The sequence below is a fragment of the Lonchura striata genome, chromosome 1, assembly GCF_046129695.1.
Source record: "Lonchura striata isolate bLonStr1 chromosome 1, bLonStr1.mat, whole genome shotgun sequence".
Lineage (NCBI taxonomy): Eukaryota > Metazoa > Chordata > Aves > Passeriformes > Estrildidae > Lonchura > Lonchura striata.
In genome coordinates this window covers 53,409,006-53,426,926 of record NC_134603.1, presented here as the reverse complement: position 1 = coordinate 53,426,926, position 17,921 = coordinate 53,409,006, and the positions used below count along the sequence as shown (strand labels likewise).

At 39.9% G+C, this 17,921-nt stretch overlaps 1 protein-coding gene across 6 annotated transcripts in view; it reads right to left on the bottom strand.

The window, feature by feature from the left end:
- Positions 1-17,921, bottom strand: part of LDLRAD4 (low density lipoprotein receptor class A domain containing 4) — a 280,667-nt gene that overhangs the window by 170,787 nt on the left and 91,959 nt on the right. For all 6 annotated transcript variants that reach the window (XM_077784472.1, XM_077784474.1, XM_021527802.3 and 3 more), the window contains one exon: positions 9,851-10,308. In XM_077784472.1, coding sequence (XP_077640598.1) covers positions 9,851-9,890 — 40 coding nt within the window. In that variant the 5' untranslated portion in view covers positions 9,891-10,308. The remainder of the gene's footprint in view (positions 1-9,850; positions 10,309-17,921) is intronic.

Here is a 17,921-nt window from a genome sequence, read left to right as displayed (position 1 = left end):
TGTGAGTATCCCTCTAGAAAGGTTTTGGAGCAGAGGTTGGGCAGCCCGCAGGGAGAAAAGCTGGGAGAGGCACAGCGTGGGGTGCACGTCTGGGGTGGATCCATGCTGCTCCCTAATGAAGTGCTTGTGCTAAGAAAGCCAAGGCCCAGGATGAGAGGTGCAGCTGATACAGGCACCGGAACACACACATTCATAGAAAGGCTCATCCATAAAACCCAAACCAAACAGCAACAAAAAAAGGCCTAGCACAAAGTTAGCACCCATCACTCCTGGCTTCTTTAGCTAAAAAGCAAAATAAATAAATAAATAAATAAATTGTAAATATCAGATAAGTGAATGTAGCATTTAATCTGTATACAGGGTAATACCTTCTCCTCAGTAACTTTTAGGCTTTTCCATCACATTTATCCTGTAATGTCAACTTTCACTTCTCTGTTTAAGCAGACTGCAGTCTCTGGTTTGTAAAGGCATTACTACAGCACAGAGCAAATAAACATAACACTAATCCCTAGTAATTTTTTTGGCAGTAAAAGAAAACTGAGGGAATATCAAGTCAAATGGGCCTGCTTGACATTACAGAAAAATCAAACAATAAAACATTAGACCAAAACTTCACCTCACCTCAAGACAAGTGCATGGGTATATTCTGCATCATTTTTTCATGAATAAAATGAGTTTTTTTTCTAACAACATTTATGTTTCCAATTAGCTGCTGTATCTCAGCTTCCAACAAGCACTTTGCACTGATTTGGGGCCTAGGCTTCCTCTTTTAGCACTCTTAAATCTGTAACAAAATGCATTTCTAGCCTGCCTCACACTGGTGCTCCAAGACAAGGAGGCAGCCCCACTCCCACTGCTGGAGACAACCAGCAGAAAATGGTAAAAGGCTTTTTCAGCAGTAAAAATACACTCAGCCACCCATGGGCACAGCCAGACTGCCTCTTTTCCCCTAAAAAAAAAAAAAAAAAAAAAAAAAGGCAGCCCACCTAATTAATTAGAAGGAATTAACAGAAAGCACAGAAAGCATACACGCCAATTTAACAATCAATTTTCACCACTTTTTCAATTTTTAATTTTTGAGTTTTACTTGAGGGACAATGCATGCATTTTGTCCTTTCAAAAAGTCTGCCTTTTTATTATGATTAAGCACTGAAACATAGCATATTTACAGCTAAATTTATTGTCATATTCAGTCTGGAATTGGCCATTTGGCTGACTAAGTTGTACCACACAAAGGCATGTACTGTGACATGTACTATTAAGAAATAAGAAATGGCAGATGGGCATTTCCAAAGAACCATCAGCTTTGCAAATGCTACAGCAATGCTACAGCTGAATATAATTTGCTAAAAGTGGTTATCTAAGGTAAGGTTCCAGGCTTAACATCCTCCCTGAACATGCTGGAGCATTTCCTCCCACTTTGGGAAGAAGTTTGCCATTTCCAGCAATACACTACTTCATAAAATAATTTTAGTAATAGCATTGGCCAAGATATTTCTCTCAATTTGAACCTTCTTTTGCTCTGCTGTGCCCAAACCACTGCTTTTCATTTGGCTCTGGATTGTCAGAACAAGTGGCCCACACACATTTACCCAAAACTACATCTAGACTGAAAATTAAAGGACATCTAAATGGAATTTAAATTAAATCAACAATTAATGAAAATTTAATTTAAAATATTTTTTTAAATATTCCCAGAGTAAGTAGGATGTTGCTTGATATGAATGGTGTTATATTATAGAGTAGTCTGCGATTCCAGGACCGTGGAGAATCCTTTTCCAAGTCCAGGGACCCTTAAATTGCTTCACAGGGCACCACACCACTGCACTTCCTCTGGAGTCTTCATTGGCTTCTTTTCTGCCTTTTTTTGACTGCTGTTCATTGAGCTCCAGGTGGCTTCACATGGCACTACCTTCTGGTAGTGACTGGCACCCAAATTGTCCCCATTAGCAAGTGGAAAAGGATGCAGTACTTCACTGAAACAAGCAAACAGGGAAGGGGGTCTTTTACCCCAGTTAAATATAAATTTGAAAGGAGAAGCATTTAAAATGTGAAATCCTTGGCCTGTGTGACATGTCCTTCTGTTTCCATAAGGACTGCCACAATTCGAGAAGAAAAGGCAGCATCTGGCCAGCTGGAGATTAAGCAGTTCTCCAACCAAACATTTGGAGGAGAATTTCTTGAGGTGAAAGGAAACAAGGAAGAAAACATTTTCACCTACATAAAGTTTGGGATCAAAACTTAAAAGCCAGCCTTCTAGGCTTGAGGAAAAACCTAAAGCAGAAAGCATTCTAGCTTTAATCACTGATCATGAGGACAAGGGAAGAATTATGTTGTGAGTAAAAGCTATCACTCTCAGGTGGCAACAGTGCTCTCAAATCCATTTTCACAGTTTCACACTCTTCTGTAATTCTAATAAAGTTTGTAACCCTGAAGAGGAGACTTCCAAACAATGCAATACTATACTTAAAGTACTGCTGAATGCTACTGAATGTAACATATTTAGATGGCAAACTCTTAGAGACCACAGTTATATCTTCTTCCAGGTACTTTTGCTGAGAATACTATCTGTACTCCAAAAATTGCTTACCCTAAGTAAAATACCTAAGGAATACAATGGAATGTGATCTGTTGCTATCTGTGTGCTGAGTAAGGGGCATTGCAAAAAAGCAATCTGTTTCTCACAAGAACTAAGAGACAGTCAGAGTTGTCAGTGAGTGACACAGTAACCTTGAAAATTCATAAAATAAGAATGCAATTGTTAAGAAAATTGCAGACATTTTAGTAAAGCCAGACCAGTTTCATGAAGCAGATGAAAACAAAATGGGAACAGAGAGGGGTGAGAATTCTTGCTACATATTCAAGCTGGATTTTTAAATTAAATGTTTATCTGTACTTGAAAATCATGCAAATAATGACAGCAGCAATGTGGGAGATCTGTATTAATGTATAAATTAATTTTCAACTGTTTTCAATATTAATTACACTATATACTTAATATAAGACATTTCAAACCTGTTTTTCTATTTTGCATTGAGCCTCAATTATAATTCTGAGGAAGAAGGCTACATTCAGCAGCAGATATACCAGTTACAGATCAGTTTTGCTCAGAATAAAGAAAACAACCTCAGGGGATTGTTGATTTGGCTTTGCCCTATTTTTGGTTATTCTTTAAAATTACCTTTTAAATATGCTTACTATATAAGAGTGGCAAAAGTGTTTCTTAAAATACTTGCATACTGTGAAATGGAAGAATGGATGCAGCATTTCTGTAACATGAAAATATTTCTATACAAGTTGCACAGACACAGAAACATGTCACACCCCCAAAAATAAGACATCTAAACAAGGCCAAGCTATAAGGAAAGCAATGGAGTAATATTCCAGCAAAAGGAGAGTTAATACTTTAAAACACCCACGACTCCTAATCTATTTTTTATCAATTATTCCAAGAGTTCAACAGAATCTACTTAAACACTGAGATGATAGAGTAGTACAGGTGGGTTACTAACTTTAAAAATGTACATTTATTATCCAGGGAACCAGCAATAAGAGCATCATTTCTACAGAAAAGTAAGGCTGGAAGTTCTCTCATGAAGTCCATTCCCCTGCCCCAGGGCAAAATCAACTATACATAAACCATTTCTGACAGATATTTGTCTAACTTGTTCTTAAAAACCTTCAGTGACAGAGGCTTTGCAACCTCCCTAGGCAATCAGCTGCAGTCCTTAACTATCCTTACCATTAGAAAGATTTTCCTAATGTCTAACCTCAATCTCTCCACTACAGTAAGCTTGACTGTTACTTTGTGCTCTATCCCCAGCAGAACTGGAAAACAGTTTCTATTACTTTACTCTTTACATGAGATTTCCATAATTTTTAAATGGTTATCACATCTTCCCTCACTCTCCCATTCCCTAAATGCATAATGGCCAACTAGGTCATATGCAACCTGCTGGAGCAATTTATCTGGTCTCCCATGTAGTCCTTTCAAGGAGGCTCCCTATTCTGGCACTGCCACCCCTGTACCAGAGACATCTCCACCCAAAATGCAGGCAGTTAAGCAAAACAAGTTGCAGTTAGAGAAGCCAAACAGGATGGAACCCTCTCAGATTGCCTTCCTGCAAAGAAAGGTCCCACACAAACCAGCACTGTAGAAGAGATGGGAAAGGGAAAAAGGCCAGAGAGACCCAGAGAAGGGCAGATGAAGAGAGGAAGGGTCGAGTCTAGAAAAGAGGGAGAGAGGCTCTTACACAACCTGGAATTACGTTGCACTTAGTTGTCTGGAAGTGGGAAATGTCTGGAAACCAAGGTGAAGGAAAGCAGTGAAAAGCAGGAAGATTACCAGAAGAGTAGAGAATTTGGAAGGGAAGTGAAATCAAGTGTACAAATGGAGAGGGATGAAGGAGCCTCAATACAGAGAGAGAGGATGTTGGCACTGATGGGAGAAGAGGTGAAGAGAGGTTGGGACAGCATGAAACACAGGAAGAAATGCAGTAGAAGTCCTGTATGCCAGGAAATACAGCACAGAGGTGGGGACACTGGAGAAGCTCCACCAAGTTGTGTTTCTATGAGAATGAGGATCTTCTAACAGATGAATTCTCTTTCTCTCCTAAAGCAGGGCCTGTGGGAGTGCCAGTCAAGCTGAGAAGCTGCTCCTTGGGAGTAACCTGGTCTCTCTAGATATGTCCCAAGGTCAAGCTTCAGTGACAATGACTTTCAGACATAAGGCTGTGAGGGATTATGGAAAGATTTGAGGGTGCCATCACTTTCACGGGGAAAGGTGTGAGGGAGAAGATATGTGGCTATGACAGAATGGGATCAGGAGATGACAGGAAAAGTCAGTGCTAGATTGAAAGGCAGCAGCCCACTGCACAGAGCAACCTCTTACTATTTATTCTGGTTTCTGTAGTGCCAGAACTAATAATCCCTCCAGCAGTGCTGAGGGTCACAGGGCAGGAATGCCTCTGAGTCAGCCCAGGTCTGACAGAGCTTGTGCTGAGATGGAGTTAATAAAATCCTGATGAACCTAGGCTAACCTTCCAAGGTCAGGAGGCTTCATAGACTGATTCCTAATCCATCCCACAGTGTTCCCATTATCCTTTGATTATCCTGGATGTCTCTGTGCCACACACTCCCCAGAGATGGAGAGCAGATTTCAGAGTCACACTCTTCTCCTAAACAAGCACTCAAAACACACACTAGTGAAGGAAGTGTCTGATTTTAAAAACAGACCTTGGCTGTCCAGAATTGCCACCACTGTTATCCCAGCACTGGCACAGCACTAGGAATGGCCAGCACAGAAGGGGCACTCAGAACTTCATGAGCAGGTGAGAAGGTCCTTCTGACCATCATTCCAAAGAAGGGATGTGTCACAGCCACATCTTGTCATGCCCCTCAGTGCATCAGACATGCCCTGACACAAATCTGTGCTGCTTCTGGCAATCAAGGGAAAAAAAATCTTCAGAAAGTTTGAGAGTCACTGCTCTAGTCTGAAAAAGACCCTTTCTGCAGTTCCCAGGAGTCATGTTGTCTAGACCTCTGGCCATTCATTCTGCTCTTCTCTGGATGCTTCCAACAAGCCCACAGAGGACTGCTCAGAGCAGAAATAGTACACCAGCCACAAAAATGCCAAGTAGAGTGGAAAAATTATTTTGCAGGCAGACTCCTGTCCATATATTCTAGCATAATATTCATGGCATAGAATTGTTGATTGATATCCATTTTCTGAGCTCTTGCAATTGCCCATCTGTTTTCTGCAGACCTGGTGTCTCACCAGTTATTCTACATTTTGATTTGCACAGCTGATTATTCCTGTTGAACTGCAATTTAGAACTTGTCCTTGATGAACTGCATCATATTTATTTCAGATCAGTTCTCCAATATATCATATTCATTTTGAATTCTAATCCTGTGCTCAGAGGGTTTACATCTTCTCCCTGGTTGGTGTCATCTGGAAATTTTGCATGCAGATTCTATCATCTAAATCATTAATTAAAATATTGAATATTTTCTGGCAATCCAGGGCAGAATCCCACTTGACAGATCCTTCTGGTTTGACTGTGAATCACTAGTAATTATTCTGAGAAGGGCTTTCCAGCCAACTGTGTACCCACCTTGTAGCCCATTGTGCCACCTTGTTTATAAGAAGCTGAAAAGACTTCCAAAAATCAAAATATATTTCTCCACTTACAGGAAAATTAGGCTTCACTGACAAGGTGCCTTCTGGGAAAAAAAAAAAATCCATGCAAATTCATTTATCATATTATTATCTACAGGCTAATTATTAAAAAATTCAGTTGACTATTTGAGTCAAACTTTTTTCTCCAAGAATATAAGATAACTAGCTACTCCAGTGAGGGACAAGGAAGGACCCAGAAGAGTTTATAGGTAGGTGTAGTGTTTGTTCTCACACAGACTTTTTGAACCTAAACTGTCCTCCATATGTTCTCCAGTGTAGCTACTAATTGCTCAGAGATTGCTTCAGCTATTTCACCCTATGTTGAAGAGAGAATTTAATAAACTCCATCTTGTTTTAAAACATCCATTATCCTATCTCTTTAGTTTATAATCTGTTCTTTTCCTGCTCTATTTGGAATTCTTACCTTTCTAAAGGTCGCAGTTCTTTTCCTGACACTTGGTTACAGATCACTCTTTTAGGAAAAGAATTATACAGAAAATTACATTAACTACTCTATCCTCTCTGCACCATCAGATTATGAGTTTTTTAACTGACATTTTGTAATTCCCTATCAACTAGGAGACCAGGTCTTCCTCTTATTACTACTGAGAATGTAGTATGTTTCTTTGTTATCATACCCTTTATTAGTAGTACCTTGTTCTGTGAACTGGCCTACCTGATTTGACCCTTGCATTTTTCTCATCTTCTTTTACACTCATCTCCAGTAACATATTGAGTTTCAACCTTCAGTATGAGTCGTCAATTATCAGATCATATAAATTTGTCTCTTCTTACCCTTTTTTACTGGAATGCCTTTGATCTGGGCTTTTCTTACTCTTTATTTTGACTGGAAAAGCAAAAGTTATTTCCTTTAAAAATTGCCAGAATTTCTCAGGTTTGTATCCCAAGAAGCCTATCACTTCTATGAGCTCAATGCAATATATTTTCTTGCATACTATTGCTTTTATTCTCAAATTCTCTTTTCTCAGCTTCTGAAGAATGACAGGCTCACTCTTTCCTGACTGCTACCACTCAAATTGCATTTTACCATCATTGTCTCCACCATCTCTTTCCTAATCAAGCCTAGGAGCACTTTCCTTCCAGTGTCCTTTCTACATTCTGTAATCCTGAACCTATTATACTCACATGATCTACTGAATTTAGTATTTAGCACATAAAATGAAAATACTCTAAATGTTTGCTATTGTTTGGTAATACATAATAAAGCTGGGTGATCCCATCTCTTGGGAAAAGAACTGTCTGAATCAAATTGAATCTTTGGCATCAGTGCCAGTAAAATGAGCGTACAGACAGGATCAAAATGTCCCCTAGCCATAACTGCAAACCTTTCCAGGTAAAGCAAATAGCAAAGTGGAAAGGAAGTTTAGGAAATACTCTGACCATGGCTGCACAGAGGCACTGTCCTCCCAGGCTTCTTTTGCCAGCACTCTACTCAGCTGTAAATAGAAATTATTACTCTGGCTGTTGCAGCAATCACTTAGCACGTCTAGACTCAGTGTTGACACCACACAGTCTTCAGATATCAAAGCTTTTTTGTACAAATTAGCTCCCTTCTCATGTGGCCATGCCTTCTCTGCTGCTAGCAGATATTGTTCTCTCCTACAGCTAAACTGGCACTCCAACAAAACAAAAGGAGCACTACAGCAAGCATCAGAGGAGCGACCATATGCAGCTGCCATTACATTCTTATTGCAACTCTTAAATTAGCATAACACAATCCAGTGAATTTCTCTGAGAAATACATACCTACCCACTGTTTATTATTGCTGAGTACATAATATAAATTAATAAGGAACAAGATCTCCAAAAAGTAAATATGGATATTCATTTGATACAAGTTGGAAGTTTTCTCCTCATACAAAGGAATTATAATTCAATCTGTTTCTTTTACAAATCTCCTGAATGTTTGGTGCCCCTTAATGTTTAACAATTCTTTAGTACAGCTGCCAAGATTTGACTATGTTTATTAACATCTTTACCTAAGGGCAATTCCAAAGGAATATAAGAATTTCTTACAGGAGACCAAGCAATCTTCATGCCATTAAGTCTCCAGAATAGGTCGGAATCTGCTGGGTTGCATCACTGTCTGACTGTTGTCCTGGGCTTCCAGGGACTCCAGTTTCATCTCTCTGAATTTTATGCAGCTCTGCTTGCCAGGTGTTTTCCATCCAGCAGCAGTCATGAGGTTACCAGCTTTTCGACACACCCCTGTCCAAGCACCCTGGTCACAGTGCCAGCTTCTGGGAGCTAAGGGGTAGCAGACACAGCAGCAGAAGAGTGTAAAACTGGACAGAAAATAATATAGCAATGCAAGGGTGTTAGAAGTAATAGGGTTTCCAGCGAAGGAGAGAGCCTGCTTAAGGAAGACAGCAGATATCCTCACAATTGGGAATTTTGGTGGAAAGTAAAAGAGTGACAAAAACTCCTAGGAAGAGCTGAGGACTGACAGAGAGCAGCAAGGACAAGAACAGCAGTGGGGAGTTTAGGAGTGTGCTTCTGGCTAGACAGAGGAAGGAGAGCCCTGTGGCTGTCCCAGATTTCACATCTCACATCAACACTGGAGCACATGTGGAATAGAGCTTCCTGCTTCCTCTCCTTCAGGACACGTCTCACTGACACGCACAGAAACCAGGCTGTAAATCAAAGCAAGGCAACAGAGACAGTTCAGAGCTGCACCACCACTCCAAACCACGGTGCTGGTGCAGACAGCTGGACACAGAATCACACTGCACTGCAGCCAAAACTCCTTCTAAAGGCAAATATTTTATATTAGAAAACTAAATGTCTTGCACTAGTTTTCACTGTAGCACTAATCCATTACCTAGACCTACTAAAACAAGAGCAATATACAGTTAAATTTCTATGCACTTTTTGCTGCATCTCAGCTGGCTGGCAGACATGGAAACAAAGCAGCATCATCTGCTCATCCTCTTTTCCTCCTCCCGCCTCTCAAATCAGAAACCATCCCATACAGGGAAAGCACTAAATGAACTCCAGCAGACTATACACTAGAGGGAGCTTTCCTCAGAAAGTCACACCATTGTGGCATTCTCTTTCTCATTATATTATTTTTAATTCATCTACAGAGAAATACACCGGACTGAGGTGAAACAGTTATCATTTAAACCCTCCAGTTCAGCCAGCTCAAGCACTGCAGCAGGTCAGTGGTGTGAAGGGGGGAAATACAAAGGGAGGGTGCCTGGCAAGTTCTGCCCAGAGATGTGCTCCAGCAGACAAGATAAGGCTCAACACTGGCATGTTGCTGAGAAGCCTCCTGACATGAACCATTTCCATCCTGCAGCCTCACTAAACTCCTGTGTTGAGCACAAGAGCAACTTTACAGACTACATTTTATACTGACCCAAGAGACCACTCATGGTAAAGCTGTTAATTGACTACTTTAACGAGGAAAACTGAGATAAACTTTTCCCAAGGTTTGTGGCCATCCATTTCTGAAAGCAGAAACATGGATAACTGTGCTCCTCACTGCTAATACAAGTGTTGAACTGGTCTTCAAGTGAATTGTTTTAAAATACTATTTAAGGTGAAAGTATTACAAGATGCTAATGACAGTCAGGACCTATTCATTTTCTGAACTCCAGTAAATTGTCCCAAGAATATGAGTGGAACTAGAACAGAAATCCTTACCTGTGAAAGCATTTGTGGCCTGAAAACCAGCTTCCTGCATACTGCTCTTCCAGAGAAGCTTGAGATTCCCGTCTCAACCTGTCCTTATTGGAGACAACTGCTGAGCTTGTTGCTGTCAAGTCACTTCCATCTTAACTCGTCAGAGTCCATTTCTCTTTCCATTCCTGTATCTGGCAACATCCAGTTCCCACCTGTTCCCAGGTCTTTCGATGCGTAAGCAGAAGGGATCTGCACTGAAACTAAGGAGAAGTGTTGGACAGTCCCATCAACCAGCCAGCCAGAGGATTTGTGCCATGATGAATGTGAAAATGAAGCAAATCGCCTGTCAAGGCTTCCCTTCCCTTTTACAATTAAGTTCTAATCCTCTGTTCATCCAGCACCATTTTTCCAGGTCTCAGCCAATGATGATGTTCAATTGTCTCTCCTCTCTTGTGCTCCTCTTCCCTCAGGCACGCTCACTGAGAAATTAAGAAAGAAGAGATTATGTTTCCTGATGACCTGTAGCAACACTAAAATTAACAGACTCCAGGGAACAAAAACCCAAAATACATTATCAGGGATTGATTGTACACATTAAAGGAGATCTTCAGAAGGCAAATCTTGCGATTTTGCTGAGATGCAAAGTGTGACCACACAGCTCTTTGAAGTGCAAAGAGGAACAGTGCTGAGGGTGTCATATGCATCTCTGAGAACATGATATGATTTACATTTCAAAAGCCATATTTAGCAGAGATGGGGGCAGCAATACAATAACAAAATTGCAGTTAAAAGAGAAAAGGAAAAATACTCAAGGCTCTCAAGTCTAGTCTATTCAAAACCACAGTGAAACTATTAGCATTTCATATAACTGCTTCCCTCCTTTTCTGGAGCAGGAAAATAGAGAGCTGTCTGCCAACACTATATATGCCATTCTTACAGTCTTCTGCAGTTAAAAACCTCTGCATTTCTTCCTGTTGATTACCAGATTTTGTATGTCTTGCTGTCGATTATCTTTTAAAAATTGCAATTGTAACACAGATGACACAATTCAGATGCCTTCAGATATTCAGTGAGGTTAAAAACACCCATAGGCTACACAGCAGAAAGGCGGTCACATTTTACTTGATACTGTTATATAGCATGGATACTTACAGCTTTACTAAAAACTACAGCTTGTTCCAGGTCCAGCTTTTTAAAACTTCATTAAGACAATTACTTGAATGGGGTGAAAGACACAGCAGACAGGCACATGTTTAAGTAGAAGATTATTTTAGAAAACAAGGAAGAAAGAAAAGAAGACTTGGAGGAGAACCCACTCGCTCCCCAGACACCCTGTTCCTCACGTCATGATGCTCGGCTCACTATCTCCTGGCTCAGTGGCACAGGCAGGTTGAAAATGTATCTGTGATGATCTTATGACCTACTAATGGATTTTAGATGATGAGTCTAGCCAGGATTTGCAGTACTGGATTGGACCCAAGGTCAGAGTATGGCAGTCCCAGCAGCCGCTGCTTTGCAGAACAGTGCAAATGCCAGCCCAGGGAGCGGGTGGGAATAATGCACTGCTTGCTCCCCAGCCCCACATCATCTTTCACCCTGACCTGCAAGATCTAGAGATGAGCTTATACCTGAAGCACAAGTCTGAATATCCCAGAGAGTCCAAAACTGCAGAGAAGATTCTCATGCTCCTTGGGGTACAGCCCTCAAGGGCTTCATTAGGGACTCACCTTGGGTGAGGGATAAAAAGGATCTCTCCTCAAGTGTGCCACTGAAACCAAGTGAGCCTGACACCTGATGAATGGCATTTTCCTTGCAACACATTGAATGAAAGCTAGCTGCTAGCAAAGATTAATCTCAATGGTAGTGCTTTTTCCCCTTGATTTTGTAATGCCACTATTACTGAAGAACATATGTTTTTGTCTCAACACACAGCAGAGGAATGACTGATTAGTTACTTGTATTCAAATCTAGTCATTTGCATTCAGATCAAATAAGGTTACAGAACAGATTTTAAATGTTTTCCCCGTTTCTTACCCAAACATCTCAACCTAATAGAGAAGAAAGTGGAAATTAAGGGAGAAAGGAAAAAAAAAAAGTGTAGTATCTTTTATCAGAAAATACTGCATAAAAAATTTTAGAATAGTTTTTAAAAAGCCATTATTCCTGAATATTATATAGGTCCTTGAGATACTTTTTCAACCTTTTGAAGAGCTCCATGCAACTAATAACAATTTCATATGAGGCTATTTTATTCTAAAATATATATAACTGAGCAAGTATAGATCTTTTGGGTCTTAACATTGTGCTAATTATTCTATAATGACTATAGGTGGATGCTGCACTCATTTCCCAAGCTTTTTCTCTACAGGCCTACATTTCCTCTATATTTATAAGAGGAGGTCCATATTTGCATTGACATTTTCTGTCTTCTAACTTTGGATTTTGGTTTATAAATCCAAAATGCTGATGCTTCTATTTTCAACATTTTCATTTCACATCTTAGAAATGCTCAAGAGATGTGCAGTAATGTGTTAGCACCCAGGGAAATTCTCCTATTTTTATTTCTATATATTAGATATAACAAACTTCTAATTCTTGAAAGAATAAAGTATTTTCACTTTGCTGAAAATTAATATTTTATTAACGGAATAATTATTCTCCACATCTTCAACAGTTCTGCTAAACTAGTTAAAAACCCAGTAGTGATGAAGAAGCGCTACAACACAGGCACTTTCAGTAACTACTGCTTCTTCAGATAGAAAGGTGTAATTTTAACAACATTACAAGACACTGAAACATTTCAAGAGTTTATTCAGACCTTAATATTTAAAGGTTTAAGTCCTTCCTTAAGGACTCATGTGAAAGTAGATGCTGGTATCTCTTGATTGCCCTAAATTAGTGTTTTCTATGACTGCAAAAGTGCTCTTCTCCTGTGCCAGATAACAAACTCAAGAGGTGACTGGCAGGATGGAAAGAACTGGAGCAGGATGTTGGGACAAGCCTGTGCAGTGCTCAGCACTTGCTGGGCCTTGTCACAATTCAAAATCAAGTTCTATACTTAAAAATCACTTCTCTTACAGCTATGTGGCCTATTTGTGATCCTTTTCATTAGGCAGACTTTAATTAGTCACATTTGCACAATTTCAGGTTTCTCAGATTACAAATGCATCCAGGTGAAGATGACAAAGCAGCCCAAATTATACCACAACAAATAAGGAAAACTGAAAATTCTACTTAAAACAGCATGTAGAGCTGCAACCTTTCTATTGTACTTCACACTATCCAGATATTTTCCACTAAAGCTGAGCTTGTTTAAAGGGTTATGTTTGTTTCCCAACACACTGGCATGTTTGCATGTATGGAAAGAGTCAGGACCTCTGCTGACACATTTCAGTATGGCTCAGCCAACTCCAGTGAAGCCATGTGTTTATCCTTTTATACCAGAGTAGTGCAGAAATGCTGAACCAACCTGCTTGAGGGCCCAAAAAGTGAAAACGTATATCCCAAAAAGAGAGAACAAATAATACTGATAGAACTATAATAAGGGGTGATCTTTGATGTATTTTTTTGCAACCTACGGAGACCCCAGTGTGAACTGATTAGATGGCAAGAGAAAATGTGGACTAGAAAGAATAGAGATTTTCCTCTTTGATCCATCTGTTCCCTTCTTTCCAATAGCAACAAGAACTCTGCTTCCACTTCTGTTTTCATTCATCTACTCTGCAGTGTTACATGAGTCTCAGAAGCAAACCAGAGCAAACCATTGTGCTGTAAGTATATGTAGCTGTGCTTTAAGGATTTTCAGCTACTGTGCACTTACATAATAGAATATCTAGAATTAAAATCAAATCCATTTGTTTTTTATTCTCTCCATTCTCAGATTTGGTCCTAAGAAAGATGCCACCATCTGAACCTCACATAAATTGCAAACAGAAAGTATTTTTACTATTTAGCACCTTATGCGTCTTCCATGCTCCCATGGTGTATTTAGCTAGTAAACATGTTATTTCCCTTTTCTGAACATTCAAAGATGCAAAAAGGTCACAAGAAAAAAGAATCTGAGGGAGAAAAGTAAGCAAAGAGTATAATTAAATTCTGCATTAATATCTGCATTTTATGAAGTATTATGCAACCATCAGCCAGAACAAGACTGGAGGAACTTGTTCTGAAAGAAGAAGTGAAATATTGCTTTTTCCAAGACTGATATTTCTGTAACATCTTGAAAAACTCCAAAGCACTGGCTGACATGTAAATGCTGCAAATTGGGTTTTATTTTTGTTTGGAGAGGGGATTTTTCCATTTCCTTTCACTGTATAAAGTCTACTTTTCTGGCCCGTGCTTAGGCTCCCACACAGGCTTGAAGAACTCACTCAATGTGTTGCCAAAAGAGCTATGTCCATAGGAAGCATTTCCTGGTATAGCCTTTGGCATCCCTTGGGATGCTAAAGGACAGCATTTCACTAAGGTGTATAACACATTTCCTAACAGGAATAACTGTCCAAGAAGCCCACACATTCACATTTCTAAGAAACTTATTGAAAAACTTGTGAGCTGTTATTTAAATTAAATTAACCAAGGGAGGACTCATGCTTGGATTTCTTGCTCTCAGGTGAACAAGTGTAAAAGGGGAGAGAGCTGGAGCTACCTGCCCTGCTCTCGCTGTGGTCCCTGCAGAAGCTGGGCGTGAGAGCTGGGATGCTGCGGCACCGCCCCGCTCCATGGGTGAAAGGAGGAGAGAAGCACGGCGCGCTGGGCTGGCAGCGTGGCTCCAGCTCAACGGGAGGCTGAAGCACATCTCCAAGGAAAAAAGACTGAAACCCACACAAGTACTGAACTCTCAGCATGCTTAAACGCTTTGCTGAAGTAAGGCCTATACTTCCTATAAGGCAGTATAGACTTGGGTATTTATCTAAGAAGTTTCTGGGCAGAAAAATACTTCCAATATTTTTTTGTTGAACTGTGTTTTTCAAAATATCTTTTAAAGCTTGCAAAAGCCATTAAAATTATGCTCTTGCACGCACAGCTAGCTCACGTCTCCAGATCTGTTTGGATTTACCAAGTTTTCCAGGCTTTGGTTCTACTTTTCACACAGATTCTAAACTAGATAAATTAATAGCAACCAATTACACCTAATCTTTTTCAGTGGTAAGGCCTGCATTTTACTGCATGATCCTCATTTGTTTTATTTACTTCTATCTATAATTTGTCTTCCTTCCAAGATAGCATTGCACCAGGGCTAAGTAAATCCTGCTTCCTAGGAAATACTCTGCTCCGTAACTCAAGACCACTTAAAAAACTCAAGGCAACTTTCACAGGAGACCATACACAAATCAAGCAGAAAACCAGATGTTTAAAATATGTTTATCTAAGCACATCTTCCTCTCTCTCACATATGCATACACACATATAATTTGTTTTTACTTTCATTCTTCAATATTTGCATAGGTCAGTTGGGACTTTTTAAACAGCTGCTGTATTTTACTTTTTTGGTGCATTTCAGTGACATACAAAATGAATTTGTATGTCAAGTTATGTTATACACATTTATATTCCTACAGATATTATCAGATACTCTTAAGCTTGTCAAGGAATTGTGTCCCAGCTTCTTCTTACTTCTTTTTTATTACAGCACTCCCTAAATTGGGGGAAATGAAGAAGCAAAGCAAGGTGGTCTTTTTTTATTAGCTGAAGCAGGAAAAAGGTCTTGAGAAGAGGACTTATGGCCAAACCCCAGCAGTGTTTTTCCTAGCTTGTTAGGAAAATGTTCTATAAAGCAAAATATATCCCAAACACCAGCACACACCGCAAAAAAACATTGCAGATAAGATCTGATTAAAAAGGAAAAGGATGACTGTTTCAGTAGAGACACTTCTCTTCTTCCTCCTATTTCTTTCTTTCTGAAGTGAAGCAACAAACTGAAGCAATAGCAAAAAATTGGTCTGGTAACTTCATGCTGCAGTAAATAGCCTCTGGTAACCATGCAGAAAGTATTATTTCCCAGAATCACAGAATATGCCAAGTTGGAAGAAGAATTATCAAGTCCAAATCCAGGCCAGGCACAGCACCAACCCCAAGAGTCACACCATGTGTCCAAGAGCACTGTCCAAGCAGTTCTTGACCTCAGGCAGCCTTGGTGCTGTGACCACTTCCTTGGGAAGCCCTTTCACATATGAAGAAATCCTATAAATAACCGATAACACAAACAAACATGCCATATTCCCTTCCATTCATCTTGTTAAGTGAAATAATTGAATCCTCTATTTTCTATCTCTGCAAACAAACAAAGAAGCCATACATTTTATCATAGTTGTGCTGACAGAATGCAGTCAGTGGAAAACTTTACTAAGATCTCCATGGCAAGCTACTGGGTTTGGATGAGATAATTATTGGGAGAAATTGTACAAGCTGTGCTATACAGTGCAAGTAAGAAGATTGCATTGTTTATTTTTGCAACTTAATAAAACTATAATTACCAGAATCTGTCACAAGATATTATTAATCATGCTGTTCTATGAACCTGACCAATCAAAGAAAAACCTGACCTCTAAATTTTATTTGCCAAAATAACAAAAAGGTAGTAAGAGCAGAATCCAGTCTCACTATTTTTCCAGAGGAACAAAGGGTCACTATTTGATTTTGCAGAAGGCTGGTAAAAGCAAAATTTATACTGAACAGATTGAGAAAAAGATGGAAAATTTTTGACTGGTGTTTCTGTGACTTGTTTGGGAAATGAGCAGTAGACAGAAACCATGGGAATTCTGCATATCTCAAGACTTTGAGACCCAACATCCAGCTACAATCTGAAGGGCATTTAGCAACCCTGCACACCACTGGAAAAACTGTGGCTGTTAGTCACAGCTGCAGAACCTGATCACCCTGATAAGCAGCAGTAAGACAGGGAAGTGACTAATTTAACCCTGGCACGCCACAATGGATGTGTGAGCAAGGAGGGGACACCTTAGGAGAACACAACATGGCCACCACAGATCGGCTGTCAGACCATCATCAGTGTGGAGCCAAGCATAAGATGAGACACATTTCTCTCCTTCTCCAATCCCACAGGAACCCATTGCTGCTTCAACAAAATCTTTTCTTCTGGCTCCCTTTCACCTCGTCCTCAGAACCCACCACACAGACACACTCACTGTATGTTGTTTACAAGCTCTCCATTTGCCAAGTTCCTGGCTTTTTATCAGCCAACACAAGCTCCTCAAGCTCTTTATTTAGGCTTTTAGTGTAACAGGAGCACATGGATATTTGCCATCTCTGTGCATTTCTGTTGCATAATAAAAGCAAATGGGCTTCTTTTCTGGTGCACATTACAGCTATATCATATATGCCCATCATCCCCAGAAGATCCAATGTCAGGCTTCCCCTCTCTACTGACAACATTTTCTGAGCAAGGGCATCACATCCACCAAAAAAAGGTGCACAGATGATAGCAGCTTCTCCCACTGCATGGATTAGAGCAGCCAAAATGCCTATTACACACAATGAAGATACAGACACACATACCTACTTGGCTTTAAAAAGTCAGACTTCTGTGGATCTAGCCAAGCTGCACTTTGTTTCTGAAGGCAGAAATATCTGCACATTGTTCTGGAAAGAAAATGTAGAAGACAGTATGTCTCGTGAAAATCTCAAGCAGAAGGGCAGAGTCCTCCTACAGTATGGGAGACCATGGATGTAAAAATATATGGGAATCTAAAAATTCAGGGGTTAATAAGAGTTACCCACAATTATTCCAATTTCTGTCAAAACACAGGGTACAATTGACAAAGCACAACACTATGCTCATTTTGACAAATGCAAAATGCAGAAGAGAACAGTTCTAACTAATGAAGAAAGAACTGATGCTGAAGAGACACTCTGGAAAATGAAACTACCGTCTTGGAGCATAAAGCTACTACCTGCACAGCACCGGGGTTTGCTATGCATGACTCTGGGAAGTGAATGTGCTCAGCCAGTCTCAAGAAGGACATAGCATCCTGTGCCCCTGGGCCATGACCAAAGAAAATCCTCTTCTGCTAATGAGTCAAACACGAGTTATACAATTGAATTAGCATAAACTGACACCATATTATTTGAAGCA